General features: G+C 42.8%; 3 protein-coding genes across 5 annotated transcripts in view; 1 reads left to right on the forward strand and 2 right to left on the reverse strand.

Moving 5' to 3' along the window:
* The window catches only part of LOC112458229 (protein enabled homolog), a 21,336-nt gene extending 19,619 nt beyond the window's left edge, over positions 1-1,717 (reverse strand). Inside the window, exon 1 of the mRNA XM_025021730.1 lies at positions 1,225-1,717. Within this exon, the coding sequence (XP_024877498.1) occupies positions 1,225-1,229 (5 nt within the window). The 5' untranslated portion in view covers positions 1,230-1,717. The remainder of the gene's footprint in view (positions 1-1,224) is intronic.
* A 2,368-nt stretch (positions 1,718-4,085) lies between these two features.
* LOC112458251 (histone-lysine N-methyltransferase ash1) lies at positions 4,086-15,525 on the forward strand. Of its 3 annotated transcripts, none has more exons than XM_025021787.1 (15): positions 4,086-4,762; positions 5,400-5,484; positions 5,588-5,782; positions 5,872-6,077; positions 6,167-6,289; positions 6,445-9,971; positions 10,155-10,487; positions 10,616-10,896; positions 10,972-11,474; positions 11,621-12,042; positions 12,263-12,589; positions 12,692-12,864; positions 12,978-13,144; positions 13,234-13,425; positions 13,501-15,525. In XM_025021787.1, the coding sequence occupies exons 3-15, from the start codon at positions 5,611-5,613 to the stop codon at positions 13,642-13,644; spliced, it is 6,570 nt and encodes a 2,189-aa protein (XP_024877555.1). In that variant the 5' UTR covers positions 4,086-4,762; positions 5,400-5,484; positions 5,588-5,610; the 3' UTR covers positions 13,645-15,525. The 3 variants fall into 3 exon arrangements, with proteins under 3 accessions (XP_024877555.1, XP_024877554.1, XP_024877556.1); XM_025021786.1 differs by having other exon boundaries at positions 5,400-5,444; positions 5,537-5,782; XM_025021788.1 differs by having other exon boundaries at positions 5,400-5,444.
* A 1,096-nt stretch (positions 15,526-16,621) lies between these two features.
* The window catches only part of LOC112458232 (heterogeneous nuclear ribonucleoprotein U-like protein 1), a 7,257-nt gene continuing 2,993 nt past the window's right edge, over positions 16,622-20,885 (reverse strand). The window contains exons 5-11 of the mRNA XM_025021732.1: positions 20,775-20,885; positions 20,563-20,688; positions 20,211-20,379; positions 19,887-20,114; positions 19,555-19,807; positions 19,160-19,448; positions 16,622-18,980 (exon numbers count right to left, since the gene is read on the reverse strand). Of these exons, the coding sequence (XP_024877500.1) occupies positions 18,909-18,980; positions 19,160-19,448; positions 19,555-19,807; positions 19,887-20,114; positions 20,211-20,379; positions 20,563-20,688; positions 20,775-20,885 (1,248 nt within the window). The 3' untranslated portion in view covers positions 16,622-18,908. The remainder of the gene's footprint in view (positions 18,981-19,159; positions 19,449-19,554; positions 19,808-19,886; positions 20,115-20,210; positions 20,380-20,562; positions 20,689-20,774) is intronic.

Here is a 20,885-nt window from a genome sequence, read left to right on the forward strand (position 1 = left end):
TGATATGCTAACTTCATACACATACGTTTACCGTAATCTCTCGTTACTGCGAAAAGTAAGCGATTGTCGTGGGAATGGTAAGAATTTAAGTGGTAAGAAAACGAGCTGAGAAAAGTCGCGTCGCGAAATAGGGCCTTGGGTCCTCGGGGACCCCTTCAGGGTTTAAAGACGTCCGGCTCGGCTCGGCCCGGCCCGGCCGGCAGATGCACGTACATAAGAATCATAGATGCGTCGGGCTGTCGTGGAAAGTCGGACTCGGAGTCGAGTCGAGACAGACGTGGCTGGTGGCTGGTGGCTGGTGGCCTGTGGTCGCACACAGACGCATCCGCGCAAGCAAGGGAAGGCAGAGGAAAGAAGGGAGACGATGGCGAGGGCGAGAGAACAGGGAACATAACGCAGGATTTGTCGCGGTTTTCGAGAAAGGCTCGTCGCAGGGCTCTGCGAAGCGCAGGGCTCGTGAAAGCCGTTGACGCATACGACGAGCGACGAGTACAGAGCGTTTCTTTCCCGGAGCGGACTGAGCGGAAGGAAACGTTCTCGACGTTCTCGGCATGAGCCGTGACTCGCCCCCATAGCCTCGTTCGACCTCGACCTCGACGAGTCGACGCGACGCGACGCGATGGGTTGACGTCGCGGCGTCGACGCCGCTACCGAAATCCGCGCTGTCAAAAATCATTACGGTCCTTGCCCTCTGTCGAGCGTCAAGCGTCGAGGGCAAGGGAAGGCTGGACTGGCCGGGAGCCGGGAGGCAGGCAGGCTGTACCCTTTCGAATCGGAAGTCGGGATTTAAAGAACACAACAGTCGAATTAAAGGGACGGTCCGCGCCCGCCCTACGACCCGCGACCCGCGACGCGTGATCGATATCACTAGTCGCAGGTCGCGATCCTTTTCGTCCAAATACAATCGTATACGTGTACAGTCGGAAGATTAAATAGCTGTAAAGTGCTGTAGTGCGGAGACGTCGGAAGTCGGAGGTCGGAGGTCGGAGGACGATATTCAATATTGACCGTCGCGCGGCCGTCGTTGGCGCGTCTAGCCCAGGAGGCGCGACCGAACCGCGAGGAAATTCAAACGTCGACAGCGAAAAGCGAAAAGCAAAGAGAGACGAGTGGCCGGAGGAAGCTCCTTCTCTCATTCTCATTCCCTCTCGTTCGCGTTGACGGTTGATGGTTGATGGTTGATGTACGGTACATGGTATGCGTACAGATTTCAGCGTTACTCACTTCATGTTTGCTTGGCCGGTGAGCGTATGCTATGCCTTCATGCAAGCCGTATTCCTGCTTCTGCACAGTATATCACCGAGCCCATGAAAACACGCGAGATTCGGACAAGACTTGCGGTAGTTCGACATATAAATAACGAGAGAACGAGTCTGGCGCGCGGCACTAACACCACCGTGACACCCTGCCGCTGCCGCTGCACATCTGGCCGGCCATATTGCCGACTCCGAATTCCTACTCCCCTACCCTACCCTACCACCCACCAACAGGACCTACTACACAAGCACACCCTACACTACACTCACTACAGTCACTACACAGTCTACAGTGTCTACACCCCGACACCGCCTCGCGCGACGTACATACGCATGTATGCACGTATATATGTACGTACATACACTATCGGGAGCGGGAGCGGGAGCACCTTAGGAGCACCTGGCGCCTGGCGGCGTTGCACGCCATTGCACGCGCTGCACAGTGCACAGCGCTGTAACGCGAACGAGCCAACGAACCAAGTTGCGCCCAGCCGTGTACGATCATGCACGATGCAGTAGAGTTCCGCCGCTCGTCGCTCCTTGGCAAAGGGCGACGTCCACTCCGTAGTGGTCGTTTCCCATCTTTTCTTCTTTACTTTAACAATGACAATGACGTATCGAGGGATCAAGGAACTTAAAGAACAAAAATACCTAGATCGAGCAGGATGCATTTGCAGGGCTGCGTTCCAAAATTCACTCTAGTTAACTAAAATGCTACAGTGTATATGTGACATAAACTATAGATTTTGTTACCCACAACATCCAGAGTGAATTTTGGAACGCAGCCCAGCAGGGGACCTATAAAAAAATGCGAAAATTTCGAACAAAAAAAAGTTTCGAGCTCCCACACAACTACTTGTCTCTTTCTATATTCCTCAACACGAAAGATGAAAAAAATCTTGCCGCCGGCTCCGTCCTATAAATATACAATGTCGATGATGCATCCTACAGTCTAGAGTCTAGTCAGAGAGAAACCTGAGAGAGGCCATATCCGGCCTTTTTCGTGGGAACGCATTTTCCGACGCGTCGCCTGAGAAAGTGCATCTCAACCAAGTACGTCGTTTCGGTCGGTAACTGCACATGGTTTGCGTCCGTGCTAATGGTTTGTGTCCCAACTAGCCAGCTGGAGGGGATATATGCTGGCCGCGGCGGCCGCGCTCGGCTGGCCCGGCGCTCGGCAAGCTTCGAGCGAGGAGAGAAGGACAGACAGATCTGCTGTCTCGACTGTTTCCTTCTCTCTTGAGCTATGATGTGTAGCTGCTTTGGCACGCGCCGGCCGGCTATGCGACGTTGCCAGTTGCCACGATGCCACGATGCCGTCTCCTTCTCAAAGCAGCTACATAGCCCAGTCACGAGAGACATTTAAATGGAATTAATTCCGGGAAGCAATTTTTTTTTTTACTGTTTTGGAGGGTCCGGGGTAGTCTAAAACCGGATTTTCGGGCGTCTAACCCTGGAGCGTTAGCCGCCCGTTTGCGTAGAAGGATGCGTTTGTAATCATCTCGCTTCGTTTCAACTTTAAAGTGAAAGTGGTACGAACCAAACTTGTAGAAAATTTAATACTCTACAATTTTGGTCCTTGGCATTTTTCACCTACGATCGATCGTTTGGGTCTTAGACTCGAAAATGGGGGGGTGTGAAATTTTTTTTTTTTTTTTTTTTTTTATTTACTTGGTATAATTAAAAACATCTTTTCCACATCACCACGGAGGTAGAGTTTATGGCGCGTTTATTCAAAAAATTAAAAAAAAATAAAATTTTACCCCCCACTTTCGAGTCTAATAAGACCCAAAATATTGATCCTAGGTAAAAAATGATAAGGACCAAAATTGTAGAGTATTAAATTTTCTACAAGTTTGGCTATTACCACTTTCACTTTAAAGTTGAAAATAAGCGAGATATTTACAAAATCACCCTTCTAATCAAAATGGCGGCTAACGCTCCAGGGTTAAAATCCCGAAAATCCGGTTTTAGACTACCCCGGACCCTCGAAAACAGTCAAAGAAAAAAAATCGCTTCCCGGAATTAATTCCATTTCAGCGGTTTTTTCGGGTTCTATTGACTGGGCTAACACGTCATAGCTCAAGAGAGAAGAAGGAAACAGCCGAGACAGCAGATCGTATGTCTGTCCTTCTCTCCTCGCTCGAAGCTTGCCGAGCGCGGCTGCCACAGCCAGCATATCCCCTCCAGCTGGCTAGTTCGGACACGAACCATTAGCACGGACGCAAACCATGTGCAGTTGCCGAGCGAAACAACGTAGTTGAGTTGCACTTTCTCAGGCGGCGCGTCGGAAAATGCGTTCCCACGAAAATGGCCGGATGGTCTCTCTCATGCCCGTTCTAGACTGGAGGATGATCCTACTCTCGGCTCATCCTCCTTTCTATAGTGTGCTATAGTGTACGTGACATAAACTATAGATTTTTACCCGTCTACACTACTACTCGGATGAGCCGAGAGTAGGATCATTCTCCAGTCTAGAGCTGCGTTCCGATATTCACTGTCAGTACTGAAAATCTATAGTGTACGTTACGTAAACTATAGATTTTCAGTACTTGCAGTGAATATCGGAACGCAGCCTAGAACGGGCATCAGGTTTCTCTTATTTGACTAGACTCTAGACAGTCTAGACTGTAGAGTCTAGTTTCCGCATTACCGACGCGACGGCGACGTTCGCGGTTCACACGGTTTGCCCTCTCGCCGCCGTGCGGCGGTAGCGTCGCGTACCCTGGCGACCGAGCGGACCGAGCCGCGGCCTCGAGCCTCGAGCCGCGGCCGGCGCGGCGGTCCGCGGCCCGCGAGCAGCACTAGCAGTGGCACTAGTGGCAGCAGTGTCGCGAACGGCGAAAGGCGAAGGTAGTGCGCGGATCTTGACGCGTGTCGCGCGAGCGCGAGCCTCACGCGAGTTTACCTTGATGTGAAAGTGCCGGGGGGATTGTAAATCTCTGCGATAATCGTGGCAACGCGCAGCCGGGGTGATCGCTCACGTGTTGACGCGATACAATCGCGCGAGCGACGCGCCTTCCCTCGCTCGATTCCGACCTGACGTGATCGGCACCGCGGTCGGCAGTCGGCACGGCGCGCACCACCGCGCACGGAGCTGGGACGGTGGGACCAGGGACGTCCGACGTCGCCGAGAAACGCCATTTTGTGGTCGCGCTGTCGGGACGTAAACATCGGACTTGACAATTGTACTTGACGCGACGGGAAGGTCGCCTGGCGAACGGGTCTCCGCCCGAGCGGCTCCTCCGTGGCCCTGTGCGGCCCGACGACCTCGGTTCCGCGTCCAGGGCGACCGTCGCGGCACGAAAGCGTCCCGTCTCGTGACTGACGCGCTGACGTTTCGCGCCAAATCCCAAGTCGTCTACGCACACCTGGCGCACACGCCACACGGTGTGACGGGTGACGGGTGACGGTGCGCGTACGGCGCACCCCGCGCCACGAGAAACAGCTGTCGTTGCGGCGCCGATCGTGCGGCGATATCGGCGATATCCACCGACCAAGACCAGGTAACCGGCGCGCGGCGCAGCGTCGAGGCCAACGATTCGATTGCGAGCGGCCTACCGACCGCAACCGCCGCAACCCGCGACTCATTTTATCACTACTCACAATTAGTTTTTGAGACAGTGCGCAATGTTCCGAATATTCCGCGTTCACGCGTTACGTGTTACGTATCTAGCTCTTGTTTACGTGTGATGCGTCATTACAGATGGCCGCGGGCTACCAAGTCTCGAGACGCTGGAGTCTGGAGTCCTGACTGTGTGGAGTAACGACACTACGGACGATTAAATCGTACTCGTCCTTTGTCGGGGCTTTGAACTTGAACGTTTTTCGTTTTGTTTCTTTTGTTTCTGCGCACTTCAGATCAGACTATAATCTGATTGTAATTCGAGACCTTCGGAGATGTACTTGTCATAAAGTTTCAGAGACGCTCAATCGGCGACGTTTGTTTTCATAGGGATTAACTGCCCTTTATTCCACGATAATTATTCCACTTGATCTGACAACTAATTTTTTTACCGCAGTCCTAGCATCCGTTGTGTCTTTTAAATATAATATAAATAATATAAATCTTTGATACACACACACACACACACACACACACGTTGACGTTGTCAACCAACGATAATATCCTATTCTTTTCAGAATCACGGTGTGTAGCGAGAACTTTACGCCCTGCATAGAACTTGGGTATGGGAATAACGAAAATGACCGTGACAATTATTTGCAAGTGAATATTTTATCGACTAAGATTTGAAGATATGCTTTTTGTTCGTGCAAAGAGGCTTGATGAGTACACAAAAGTATAAGGAATGGTATTCTATTGGATTCAGCTGGATGTCAGATAAGCTGAAAAATGTCTGGTGATGCAGGATGGAACGCCGTTATTCACCATCCTTCCGACTTAGAATTGCAGACGTGGAATTGGGAAGAAAACGATGGGGAGCAAGAGAAAGAGCTCCCTTCAACCGTTGACATGGATGCCATAAAAGGTGGCGGTAGTTGGGATCCTGCTACTGAACCTAATGGTATCTTCAAAATTCATACCGCTAGGTATAACGTTCATAACTTAAACTGCTGTTGGATTAAATTTTTTTTTGTTTCCTTTAAATTACAGGAACAGATTCGGTCGATTCCGAAGAAGATTCTGATTCCGACGACGAAAGCTCTGGTGGAAGCGAAGGCAGTTGCTCTTATTCGGATTCTAATTCTGAGTCAGACGACGAAAGTAGCGGCGAGGAAGAGGATAGCGGATCTAATTCCGACTGTTCGTCCGAACATAGCGAACAAACATTTTCCATTCAAGAAACTAATTTTGAACAAGTGCGTTAAAAGACACGTATTTTTAAAATTGTTATTTATTGCTTTATTCCCGCGACTTCTGTAAAAAGATATTTTGTCGTACGTTGCAGGGAGCATTGAAATTGAAAATCACCATGAAAGGTCCAAAGAAAGAAGAAAACTCCGAGAAAATTAAATGTGAGAAAAGTAAGAGAACCGTCACGAAAAAGGGCAAGACCACGCATGGGACTAAGGTGATTGTAATAAATAATTTTTTTAATTTATGAGAATATATGTGAGTTATGTACGTTGTGTCTTGATTTTTATTCTACGTCGAGACTCCGTTTTTTATCAAAATACAGTATACAATATATATTATTTATGTAACGTCACATATGAATTGATGCAGTCCTCAGAATGTAGCGAAGACTCAGACTCATCTGTGGGCCACGCGGCGTCGCAACAAGCACAGCAACAACAGTCGCAACAACAACATCAGCATCACCATCACGCGCCGCTACAAGAAATCAATCAGGAAGATTTAGCGACCATCTTGCCTACGCAAGAGCAAGAAGACGCGCCATTCGATGGATTTGAGGATTCGGAGAGCGGTCGGCTGGTGTCAAAGGCGATCGAGCGCATGTCGCTCGGCGCGGACTCGGACACGAGTGAAAACGGCGATCAGAATCCCGTGCCTGTGTACAGCTCCACTTTGTTGCAGCAATTTGTCGAAAAGACTGCCATGCTGTCGGAGCCACGGAAGAGGCGCAGCAAATGCGGCAAAAAATTGAACAACGATAACGAGTACCCATGCGTATCGAACGTGTCGCCCGACTCTGGTATTCAGTCGGTGGACAATAGTCCGTTACACCTAACGATCAGTCCTGTCAGTCCTCCAGCGCCGACTCAATCCCCGATCCAATCGTCTATCGCCACTAAACCGGCAGTGAACGTCGATCGGGTTCTCTATCCACCGAAAAGGAAACCTGGTAGACCAGCAAAAACAGTGTCTACGCAACCACGCGGACCCGGCAGGCCGCGTTTAAAGCCGGAAATCGTCGAAAAGATCCAAAAGATCGAGAAAGCGGAGAAAGAACGAAACGAGTCTTTAAAAAATCTAAAAAATCCCGAACCTCGATTAACGGAAAAGAAGGAAGCTGCAAAAGACGCGAATACTGGAAAGAGCACGAAAGAAGACGCATCTTTGATTAGGAAGCGGGGTAACGCAAAGCCCGTTGCATCGAGGGAAATGAAGAAAGAGGACGCATCTCCTGCGAGTAAAAGATTAAAGGGCAAAACGACGTATCAAAAGAAACGTTACGGTAACTCGGTGAAAAGCTCTTCGCGGGAGAAGACGATGGTGAAGAAGACCCCCGGGGAAACGAGTTCCCCGATGAGAGTAAAGTGCCTAAGCAGATCCACCGCGAGCAAGCTCGTGCCACAGTGCGATGGTAGGACCTGCCGAAAGGTAAGGCAAGATAGAACATGCGTGTCTAATAAGACGACGGTTCCGTTGACACGACAGAAGCAAACGTCTTGCGAGCATCACGTTACGAACGATCAAAAGATGTTGAGCATCAATAAGAGAACGGGTTCAAAGGAGAATAGGAATAACGCGGTCGCCGTCGTCGCCAGAAAACTAGCCAAGAGAGTCGCGCCTCCAACCACTAGACGTGTTCTAAAAGAGAACAAATGCAACAAGAAAACTACCGTAGCGGGCTTTGAGACCAATGGCGTGGGTGTGCAGACGTTAATATCGTTGCCAATCGGCGACGTGTTAAAGGCAGAAAATATGGAGCGAGCTTGCTCGGCTTCCAACAAGTGTGACAAGCCGATGCAGCCAATACAACACAATCATTGTCACAAACATCATCATCATCATCATCATCATCACAAACATCGTCGGAGACTGCTCGCGCCACCGAAGAATCCCATTCGCATCGATCCATATATCTTCCAGGAACTGGAGAAATTGATCGAAGAATTTGCAAAGTTGTGTAGTTTGGGCAAGAACAACACCAGCGTCACGCATTCCGAGTTACCACAAATCTTCCGCGTAAAGAAACTCACGAAAAAGAGAAAAGGCGGCGATGTCACGGCGAATGACGATCAGAAATTGAAACGGCGCTTGAAAAAGGAAAAGATACTAACGGGTACTGACTCCAAGAGCAGCGCCAACACTAGCACGAGTTCCAATCCGAACGAGCAGCGGTTACCATTGAAGAAACGCCACTATCATGTGTCGAGTCCGCACAGTTCGCAAAGCTCGAACGCGAGCTGCACCGATGCGAATGCGAACGAGTCCACGTCCACGGAGACCCATATAGAGGAAGCGATTGAAGCTACTATTACGAGATATGGTGGCGGTAGCTCGAGATCCTCCATTCACGACGAGGAGGCCATGCCGGTGACGCCGAAGAAAAGACCAAGAGATACCGAGAGCGCGGCATCTGAGAAACAGGGTAGCGACGAAGATAAATCCCCTAGTCAGGTAGAGGTTCAACCACGCCGGAAGAAAAAGATTGTCAAGGATCTTCGTGTCACCGTCACGAAATTGTCATCCGAAAGTCACGGCTTTCTCGACAAGACGGACAAGGAGAAGTCCGCGGATAAGAGTTCCAAGATTGCCACGGAGAAATCTGGTAAATCGGAAAAGACAGTCGTCGCGGAGAAGTCGTCTAAGACCGATAAAACGCAGTCAAACGACAAAATAGATATTGAACACGTTCGTACGGAAAAGAGTATAAAGGTCGACTCAGAGACGCACGTGTCCGAGATGTTCGATAACGGTGAAACTGTGATCGAGAGCAAGGTAGCTCAGATCGGTACGTTGAACGTGCCAAATCTCATGAATAATACCGCGACGATGACACTCACGAAGAAGAAGATACGAAGACGGAAAGCCATTAATCGCACGGGCTTTCCTACTCTGAAGAAAAAGAAGAAGAAGCTCGTAGATTCTCCTAGAATGGTCAAGTCAACGGTCGTGGCCAGCGCTAACGGGATATGTAAAGATCAGGACATAGTCGAAGATATAGAGGATAATAAGGCGTCTTTGATGGCAAGCAAAGCTCAGAACGTTATGGAGAACAGCGATAGTACGGGACATGATAAAAGTGATGTGAAGACGTTGAATAATTCTAATACGGTGCAAGAGACATCCAGTCGAAGTGGTTCGGATGAGGTAATCGAGTCTTGTCCCGGTCAGCTGCGAGTTCGTAAGGATCTCGTGGAATCCGACAGCAGCGTGCTGTCCGAGAAGCTATATCCGAGCCCGGTAAAGTACGAGAAAATACCGGACTGTCGGATCTATGACGAGAATGCATCGTTGGAGGAATCCCTTGAACGTTACAATCAGAATCAACGTATTGCGGAGCTAAATGAGGAGAATTTAAGGAAATTAGAACGCGCGACGGCTCAGGTGGCGACGGTCAAGATGGAATTATCTGGTTGTTTTAACACGAATCACAAAAGAAGAAGAGGCTCGACCAGTCCTTCCAATCTATATTCCAATTTCGGGAGAAGCACAAAGAGATTAAGAAGCGCGGGCTATGATACGGAAAGCGAGGCACCGCCCAGCAGCGACGTGGCCAGCGAGGATCAAGAGGTCGGTAGGAAACCCACAGCAGGTCCCATTCATAACCGGAAGAAACAGTCGAGGTGGAAGAAGCGATATTTACAGGCCAGCCGCATATTCTCCGAGTACAAGAAGGACCTCGAGTCTAAAAAACTCGCCGGTGTCGATGCCAAACGAAAAATTATCGTTTGCGCCAATTCAGACGAACATTATGCTGCGGAGCACGTACCAAACATTATACCGACTGGAAAACTGTTGCGACAGAGGAAAACGCCATTTCAACTGCAGTACGATTTATTGTGGCTGCACGCTCAATCGAGATTACCCGGTCGAGATTTGGTGCCATCGTGGAATTACAAGTAAGTAAAATGTTCTCTTTATTTAATTCCAGATATGTCTGAACTACGAAGCACGTTTATATGTTACATATCTCAAGCGTGTATATAACATCGTGTGAATATAATCCGTTTTAAATTTTTTATACACATAAAAGAAATTAAATTTAGAAATGTGCACGGATGTTGCGTGTATTTTTTTTGCAGAAAAATTCGAACCAACATTTATTATGATGTTAAACCAACTACTCTCTACGAGGCGCAAGCCTGTGAATGTAAACCAGAAAGCGGCTGCGGAGACGATTGTATTAATCGCATGGTATTCAGCGAATGTTCGCCACAACTGTGCCCTTGCAGCGACAAATGCGAGAATCAAAAGATTCAAAAGCACGAGTGGTCGCCAGGACTACAGAGATTCATGACGGAGGACAAAGGGTGGGGAGTAAGGACGCAACAAGCTATCAAATCCGGGGACTTTATTCTCGAATACGTGGGTGAAGTCGTGTCAGAGAGGGAGTTTAAGTCGAGGATGGCGACCAGGTATGATTCTTTTCACTACGCTAAGTATCAAATCAATTTTTTTCATTCTTATTCTTTTTCCACTTTCATAAAATTAAAAAAGGATAAAAATAAAAATAAAAAGTATATGAAAATGTGTAAAACGATAGATACGCCAACGATACGCATCACTATTGTTTGCATCTGGACGGTGGCCTAGTGATCGATGGTCATCGCATGGGAGGTGACGGAAGATTCGTCAATCATTCGTGCGAGCCGAATTGTGAGATGCAAAAATGGAGTGTTCTCGGGCTGCCACGTATGGCACTATTCGCATCGAGAGATATTAAACCAGGAGAAGAATTAACGTACGATTACAATTTCGCGCTTTTCAACCCATCGGAAGGACAGCAGTGTAGATGCGGTAGTAATGCTTGTAGAGGTGTTATAGGTAAAAATTTATAAAAGATGACGTATCTTCGCGCGCAAGTGTCTGATGATTCAGTTGCAAAATTCTGTACGGCAGGTGGAAAGAGTCAAAGGGTAGCTCGAAGCATTCCTTCTCTACCGTCGCAAATGGAGACTATCGAAAGAAGATCGGTGGGCAGACCACGGAAAAACATTCGTAAATCGAACGCGGTGCAATCGGCCAACTCCAAGAACATCTGCAAGTCTCGCAAAGTAGGAGATCCGACCTTGACGCACAACACGCCGCACGTGAAACCCATGTCTTATCAGCAACGATGCTTCGCGCGTGAACATCACTGTTTCTTGTTGAGGAATCTGGAGAAAGTGCGACGACTCAAATCGGCGTCGGTACAGCAAGTTCAAGTACAGAACGGGAAAGCGAAATCCGGTAACGCGAGCGTGGCGAAGGAAAAGAGTTCGGGAGACTCTAAAGCGCAATCCGATGCATTTTTCTCTCAATTAACTGCGCTGACCAACACCAACGCGCGTACTGTACGAACGCGTAGACTCGCACAGGCACAGGATGATCCGGAGGTACATAAGACTGCAAAGCTAGCCAAGGTCAGTAGATGGTTCATTTATCGGAAATAATAATAGAAAAAATGACATTAACAAAGAGTTGTAATGAGAATGTAATGACATTACATTCCATTATTGTATTGTAGACTAAAAAACCGAGTGTCGTTGTAATATTTTATTTTTTACAGGTATTAAAAGATTTATACACAATTGTTACAACAGCGAATGATGAAAACGGTCAGCTGTTGTGCATTCCTTTCATGACTTTACCTCCTAAAAGAAAATTATCCGATTACTATGAGAAGATCGTAGAACCCATCGATCTGATTACGATAGATCAGTGCATTGGTACTGGTCATTACAAAACTGCGGAACAGTTTGATCAGGATATGATAAGACTTTTCGACAACAATGTGAGATTCTTTGGTAGAACATCTGAGATAGGAATCGCTGCGGCGAGATTACGGAAATTATACTTGGGAAGTAAACCTGATTTTGTGGACGCTATAACGGAGGCGACAGGTTCTCCGCCGTCTCAAGGCTTTTTACCACCTCGTGGATCTACGGCTGGAGAGGAGGATGTAATCAGATGCATTTGCGGATTACACAGGTAAATTAATCACATTGATTCGTGGTCTAATATGCATTCAACTGTATTCAAAAGTAGAATGAGATTAGACACACACACACACACACACATCTATGCGCGCGCGCGTTATATTTCCCTATAGAAATATGTATCTTTACTTTAAAAAAGTAATTTCTTTTTCTTTTGTTGTACACATCATTATCTTTTCTTTAAGTATATCTTTATTGATCATTTTTTACAGAGATGAAGGTTTGATGATCCAGTGCGAACGATGTCTTGTTTGGCAACATTGCGACTGTGTTAAAGCAGACACGAGCGTCGAATCTTATCTATGTGAAAGATGTCAACCTCGTGAGGTTGATTTAGAAATTCCATTAGAAGGCGAGGAAGAAGAGGAAGGCAAGAAGCATTACGTGACGCTGATGCGAGGCGATCTGCAACTCCGACAAGGCGACACGGTATACGTTTTAAGAGACACGCCTGACAAACACACGTACAAAACTATACAGAAGCCCGATTACGAGCAGATGGACATTTTCAGAATCGAACGTCTATGGAAGAATCGCGAGTAAGTGGTCGTTTTATATTATATATGTATAACACGTAGGTCAAAGCGTATCCATTGAAAACTTGAACTATAGATTTTAAAATTTAATCATTTATTTAATAGAGGCGAGAGGTTTGTCTTTGGACATCATTATCTCAGACCTCATGAAACATATCACGAGCCAACGCGAAAGTTTTATGTAAACGAAGTTGTGTGCGCTCCGTTATACGAAGCTGTTCCTTGCGATCTCGTGGCTGAGCGATGTTGGGTATTGGATCCTCATACTTTTTGTAAAGGTACATATATATATATATATTAGCGTTTTATTCGAGCCTATCATTGCATATGCCATTACTCGTTATTTTGTAATGGAAACTAACTTTTTTATTACACGTGCTTTTGAATTAAGGACGTCCTGTCGGCTCTACTCCTGAGCATACTTATGTATGCGAATATCGCGTTGATCGCGCAGCACGACTTTTTACAAAAGTGGCTAGAGCCAGGCATACAGTATGCACGAAACCTTACGCATTTGAAACCTTCCCACAACGTATAAAACATTATCGCACCTACTTGGTAAGAGCGATTATAAGTCTATCAAAATCATTTTTACATTAGTACTTGACGTATTAAGTATGTTAAGTAATATTTAATTTTATTTCCAGCCTCATAGTCTCGATGGAATCAAGATGTTTAAAGATAAGAAGAAGAATAGCACGCAGGAAGTAGATGGGAATCAAAAGTTGGAATCCAACGATAACGTAAAGACGCACAAAGAACACAAATGTGGTAACAGGACTAGGCAGAAGTCGGGCGAGATCTTGACGGTCGCACCACCTGCAACGTTGTACGCTCAAGTACGTATTGCGAAGGATCACTATTTGTTGTACACGTATGTACGATATTGGTGTTTGACATGTTATCATTCGCAGCGGGAGGAGCAGAGGAAAAAATTGAACATTATTCTACTAAATCTACTACAGAGAATGCCGAATAAGAAAGATCCGTTGGATCTGTCGTTTCTTCTAGAAAGGAACAGGCGAAATCGGAAGAGACCCGGCGGACTTAATCCGTGACAGTGGGTAATGTCACAACGATAATATCGTATTGTATATATAGGCTAATCTAGAGTTACTACTAATTTCGATCTTAGTCAGATTAATAGGCTGGTTGATTCCAATCGTTCTAAACTTGGTTCTGCTACAGCTACGTGAATCAAGATACGTGTACATCTATCTTTTCCCCTCCCCTCCCCTCCCTTCCCTTTTCTTCTCCTCGCCCTCTTAACGAGGAAAGCGTGAGAGAAATTTTTCCTCTTCGTATAACCCGTCCATTGGTGTAATTTATATCTATATCTATATAGGTATATATATAAAATAGCCGAAATAATATTTAACATAGACAAAATTGTCGATTGATATTTTTTTACATTTTTTTTCTTTTTTATAGATGTCTTGTCATGAACGACTAGATCTTAACATGTATTTTTTTGTTAACTTTCATGACCAGGCTACACGTAGTCGTTAGTCATTAGTCAGATGTCGGAAGAAATAGTCATAAACGTATCGAAAGGCAATCGGAAGTCTGTAATCGATGATCGAAGAGATGGCATTTGGCCAATCGCTCACGATCGCCTTACGATACGCTTATGATTTTTTCCGACCCTCTTCCGACATCTGACTAACGACTAACGACTCATTGTAGACTGGCCATCAACCTTTTAATTACCGGCGATAAAATAGGTATATCTGTTGATTTATACTTTAAACTGAGTAGACTATGCTCATTTTATCATAATTAGGATATTTAAGCGGAAGAAAAGTAATCGAAAGTTAAAACTTAAGTGTACGCGATTCTCCTGCGACGTGGTTTATTATATTAATATAATTGTAAATCGCGGACTTGTATAGAAAATGTTTTGTACATTTTTTTTTAATAGTTAATATAGCTAAATGTACAAACTATACATTTTGTGGGTTTAAAAGAATAAACGTTATGTCAGTGCGAGCGGTAAGAATCTAAAGAATCAATCATATGGGAATATGGATACAAGCGTGTGTGTATTTACATATATATAATGCTTTATTGCACAGAAGTAATATTATATTTTTCATAATCCCTCGATATTATATTTGAATCACGTGTAACATACTTTCTTCACTTTATGAAAGAACCTTTACTAATGTATTTAATTTATTGATATAATGAATAGTCGAACGCGATCGGAGATGGGTCGCAGTGATTCCAAAATTGTACATATGTGTACTCAGGACTTCATATTTATTATTGCATTACACAGTATGGTAGATACATATGACGATAAATATATTTGATACATATGAATCTTACTCTTTTCTTTTTCTCGCGTACTAAACTGTATTATCCATATATTATATTTACTTTTATAGAAACTTGCAGCATTACGTTTGTTTCAACGTAAGACGAAAGTATTAAAAGTAATATTATTAACACATTATATTTTATATAATGGCCGTGAAATTAATACGAGATGTATTTATTTTGTCGGAGAATGAAAACATTTTTCTTTTATAACTATTCCTATATTCGGAGTATTAGCAACAAGTACTGAAATATTTATTATATTGTGTAATTCAAAAATAAAATAAAAAAGAAAAGATTCGAAGCTGGCCTTCTATGTAAAGCTAGTGTATCATAAAAAAGGGATACACGATATGTGAGCAATTTTTGAAAAAAAAAAAAAAATTAAAATAATGCTGATCTACGTATGCGTTGATTTTAGTGAATTATAAGAACATCGAACACAGAATGTCATCGCGGTGCATTTTCCATGACATACAGTTGCATTATTTTATTCTATTATTTTTACGAGATCTTTATTCGTTAAGCACGTGTAAAATGCAACTTATATCTGTATCATATTGATATCGAAAACAATGTTGGCGTAAAAAAGAATAGAGTATCACAATTTATTTTAATATATGTACGTACAATCTTATATATGGCTTTTGTTACCATACAGCCATATACGAATGTATGCTTCGTGAGATATTTTTAGCGATGCGGACGTGCTTTACTAATTAATAATTATATATTTCTGTTTGTTTTTATCTCCGTATCTCCGTGCTTTCAGATAGCGTATACATATTATTGTTTTAAGAATAACATTTCATCTATGTTTGTAGATGGACAAATCTCTTCTCAATCTTTTCATCAGCTATAATGACATTACAACTAATAATGACATTAACACGTATGCGGCATGTGTAACAACGATCATCTTAATCAAATATTTTTATTGAAATCGTATTATATATTAGAATGCATAAATTATGTTATTAAATATTTCGTACAATATGGTAATATATGAAGAGATATTATATAGTTTATAATTGTATGAACAAAAAGTTTTTCGATTATATATAATTTTATTCATTTATATTATATTATTAACAAGGTTTAGCGAGGTCGACAGAAATATATAACATGTCGTAATAAAAGAATCATTATATTTTCATACATAAAGATCGGCAAAATCATTTTTCTTTTCAGGTCCAAAATAACTTTCGTCTTACGTTTATTGAATTTTTTTAATAGTGAAGAAACGCGATTTTTTATATTTTATATCAAGTGATTTTATTTTCTGCACATCATGATTAATCGTCGTTTGACGTGTAATATATGCATATATCAATGCGATACATTAGCGACATTTTTCAGCTCATCATTCGTAACAGTAGCTGTGTAATAACTTGTCTCCTGAGTTTGCTTATACATATAATTAACACTATTATAATACATTTAGATATAATCAAAAGAAATCTTGGAAAAAAAATACGTTTGTTGCGACGACAGCTTTCAAACATGTAGTGCATGTACAGACTATTGTATTCTGACGAACAAAAATATACATAAAAAGTTTCCTTACACGAATTTGCCATACACGTATTTTTGCTCATTTCAATCTGTTCTTTTTAATAAAAATTTACGCTACACAAGATTATCGCTATACAAAAGAGCCTAGCATAAAGTTGCACATTATCTATAGATATAAAAATGCAGATAAAACCCAAAATAAATAGAAGAACCTTTTTATTTTTATGAATATGTTTGTACATTTTTGTGTCAACAATTAAGTTTACAGGTTATGCATTAATTTTACTTTGCATCATATAGAAAAGAAATTACTATGCGTGATTATCGTCGTTACATAATGCAGCCCATAATGCGGCTGTTTTTTTTCTTTTTTTTTTTTTTAATTCTTCGCTTATGGTAACACAGAGGTACTAGCATATGCTACGCGTGTAGGTGTAGGTTAAATAGAGCTCCTGATTATTTCTTAAAAAATAGCTCACCATCTCCCTTTTTCTCTCGTTTCTCCTAATATCTCTTAATTATATCTAACTTTGCGTATCGCTACACTTAATCATTACTTAAATTATTTTCGATTTCACACAGAAGTACTTTAGCTCGGAACATCACACACTGTACATACAATATGTACGGAGAAAAAAAGACGAGCTAATGAGACAATCATTCTCTGAACATAAAAAAAGGATCTTTTCTGTGAATGAATAAGATCGTGAGAAAAAATGGATCATCCATCTTGTTCGTGAGACTTTTTTCCAAAACATTCGCTCTTTCAAACAATATTAAATCATTAAAAGATGATTTGCAGATGTCTGATGCAAGTTACACTTATCATCACTAAATCGTATAATTTTTAATTCATTAATCATGAATCTGTATATAAACACTGATTTGCATTATTATTATTATTCTCAGAATCGATGCTTTACATATGTCATATAGGTATAGGTATAGGTATGTGTACATATACATATACCATGTATATATAAAAATATATCATTGAGATAAGGTGCGCAGCGCTGAAATAGACATCGTGAGGCGTTCGTACTTTATTTCCTCGAGCGAGGATGTAATAGAAAGAAATCAAATTATTCTAGCAGAGGAAGTATACGTAGGGTAACAAATGCATTACGTGAATACCGCATAGAACAGAGATGAGACCACGGTGCGAAATTAAATGTTAAATAGAGAAAATGCTCGGTTCCTTCTCATGCAGTACATTCAAAAAGTATACACGTAGCAAAATTATATTTATGCAGGTGAATAATAACCATATCAGAGAGAGAAGTATTCCGTGTAACTAGAAGATACAGTAACTAGAGCAGGTACAAATATTTCGAACTGTTTAATAAACCAAGTTAATTATCGCAAGCAAGACTTTGTTCGTGTCGTGTTGTGCAATGAAAAATCTGCATGTATAAAACGTGTGTCCAAGAATAATTTATTTGCGCCACAATATTTTTCTTTTTATACATTGTCGGTGGTGTAGAAAGATAATAATAGGGATAAACGATATACAATATATATTTTTTTCTTGCATACTTTTTTGTCTTTCTAAAAGGGCACTGCTAAAAATTTCATTATTAGCGAATTCACTAGTGCGCGACGTCTCTGGTGCAGATTAAAGCCTGTCGCGCCCGCTAATCTGTCAAGACTGAAAAACATATGCGCGCGTGATGAAATGGCCAACAAATAATACCTACACCAAATAGATTAGATAACTTACGCTGGACTTTAGAAACCCCGATCTGGAGTTCAACTGCTTACGCATACATTATTAATGTCAATTATATGTCAAATTATACGTCACGTTGCATACGACAGTTTTTAACGTGCACCGCGGCATTCAAGCAAATTCGCTAAATCTGTTCAATGTATAAATAGATATTTTTCTGCGTAATTTTTTTACTTTAGATCTGTACATATTTACATGAATTTTTGAGAGTGCGTGCTATCTTTTCTTTTCGTCTTTTAATACTACTTGCATGGCTTGTACCCATACGTAGTACTCTTCCTCTTTCTCTTACCTTTTCTCCTTACAGTTTTTAAAGATGCGATAAAAAGTTATATTCTTTCTCGCGAATGTTACCGTGTCGTTAATGCACTTATATTATTAGACCTGTGTTACCGGTAAGAATCGAAATTCATCAGCATCACGTATATTTCAAAATTGATTTTCTCACATGCATTTGTTGCAATGCAAGGGAATTTTTTGTTTTATAATGCTTGTAATGTCTTTGCACATGGAGATGAAAAAATCGTGCAAATCTTTGTTGAAGCTAAGAAAGCGTAATGCTGTCTGTATCCGCTGTTATGCCGATGTAATATTCTATGTATAACATCGCAAAAACTCAAACATATATATATATAATATATATATAACGTGTGTGGTATAAATTCTTTTCTCTACTTATGTGAGTGAGATTGTTACGTGGTGGTTGCTGTCGCACAGTACTTAGAACGGGTACGCTTGTCCTCGCGCAAAAGTCTGTTATCCTTGCGAGTACGTATATCCTGCTCCCGTATTGGTAGAAGTCGTTGCCACCATATCGTTTGTAATCTCCTGCGAATGGGTATGCAAAATTCATATGCACGTACATGAATAAACGATTTTGACGACCGGATCGATTGACGTGAAAATTGAAACTTTCGGTTTACAAAAACAGCGTTCTATATGTTTATACCTTACATTTATTTTCCGTTCTCGTAACATTTACGGTGGTTGATTTATTGTTTGCTTACAGCTTGGCCGCCAGCTGCAGTAGTCTGCCCACTCTGTTGTTGTTGTTGACCCCAATACTGGTTGTTGTAATACTGTTGATTCCAGCTACCCCAATTGCCGTTGCCGTATCCATGTTGATTGTATCCTGTCTGAGCGTAGGTGCCTTGGCCATATCCCTTCCAACCACCTCCCCACTGTTGTTGTCCCCAGCCGCCACTTTGTTGATTCCAATTTCCTTGGGCCTGGCTATTTGACCACGTGTCCTGTTGACCCCAACTGGACTGTTGCGACGATCCTTGATACGTCCCACTAAAGCGAACACACAGGTATGGTTTTTAAAAATCACTTGTCGAGTCACTCACCCGCGTACCAAGAAAATCTAGATCTTAAAAAAGTGTCTACGAGCCGCTATTACCTCATAGGCCCCCAACCACCTTGTCTAGGCGCAACAGATCGGTTTCTATCGTTTCCTGGTCTCCTATCAACTCCAGTTATTCGTCTGTCTGCTCCACGTGCCATTGCAGGTCCACCTCGTCCTCGTAGTCTCCACGGAACAGGAGGGGGTCCGTAGCCACCAGTATGCCTCATGTAACCACCCCTTTGCTGTCTCTCTCCTCTCCAACCTCCCATATTAGCGCCGCGCCAAAGATTGCGACCTCTATCTTGATCTTACCCATAAACACATGCGATATGGTATTGCGCGTAGTTGAAAAAATAATGGTGAATAATAATAAAAGTACGACTCACAATTGTTTCTTCGATCTCGAATGTCTCGGCTGTTTCGCGAATCACGCGTTTCTTTGTTGCTCTCAGTCTTGTCAAGACGCGGTCGTTTCGCCGTTGATTGTTGACTGAATCCAGCATCTTTACCTTCTTTGTTGTATTTCTCAATAAGTTTCTTAGCTTCTTCCTCATCAAGACCGATCCACTCCACTGCATCGAAAAATTCTCCCACCGAAGGTGCAGTGAACATTGCTATTCGACGTGACATCGATTTGCACATCGTTACTTGCTTAATCGATTTTATTATAACGTAAATAGTCTCTCATGTTTTACAAATACAATAAATACCCTTCATTTCTGCAAGATTAGACTCTGAAGCATTTCCTTCAATTGCATTGTGTGTGGACAAACGTTGATTGTACTCCTCGTCCGTTGGTATAACAACGACCGCTTTCCGCTGATACCCGCAGAAATTCCGCATTTTGCGCCTTTGCACGGATGAATATACGTTGCTCTTCTGCACACACGTATATATAATATATATTACATATATATATATATATATATATATATATATATATATATATATATATATATATATATATTAGATGAGATTGTTTCAAAAACAATGTTTAGATGATTCACGATTTACGTATTCAAACATCTATATTCCTTCACATACGCACGCACACACGCATACCTGATCTAATATGTAGTTACGTCTTCTACCACTTGCCACGTCAATCAGTTGGTCGAGTGCGCGGTTGCACCTATCAATACGTTCTCGCTGACAGGTGTTTTGATCTTGATCTGACAGAGCAATATCCTAGAAAGGAAACGTTGCATTAACAATAAACATTACGTAACTATATAACAAGGTTTACAAGTTTACAATTTTATGGATATACATACCCCAGTTTTCTCAATTAAGTTATGGAGCGCTAAAATATTGTACAATTTATCTGGATGGTCGGCCGCGTGTTTCCTTGCCCAGGTACTTTTTCCTGCCGCGGGCAAACCGCA

This window comes from Temnothorax curvispinosus, unplaced genomic scaffold (genome assembly GCF_003070985.1).
Source record: "Temnothorax curvispinosus isolate PA1 unplaced genomic scaffold, ASM307098v1 QBEX01008784.1, whole genome shotgun sequence".
Lineage (NCBI taxonomy): Eukaryota > Metazoa > Arthropoda > Insecta > Hymenoptera > Formicidae > Temnothorax > Temnothorax curvispinosus.

What these genes read in the sequence shown, in the direction of transcription:
- LOC112458251 (XM_025021787.1), top strand. Translation starts at nt 5,611, where the DNA reads ATGTCTGGTGATGCAGGATGGAACGCCGTTATTCACCATCCTTCCGAC. An exon ending in AGACCACGCATGGGACTAAG is followed by an intron (nt 6,290 to 6,444) that starts GTGATTGTAATA and finishes GAATTGATGCAG; the next exon opens with TCCTCAGAATGTAGCGAAGA. An exon ending in TCCTCATACTTTTTGTAAAG is followed by an intron (nt 12,865 to 12,977) that starts GTACATATATAT and finishes TTTTGAATTAAG; the next exon opens with GACGTCCTGTCGGCTCTACT.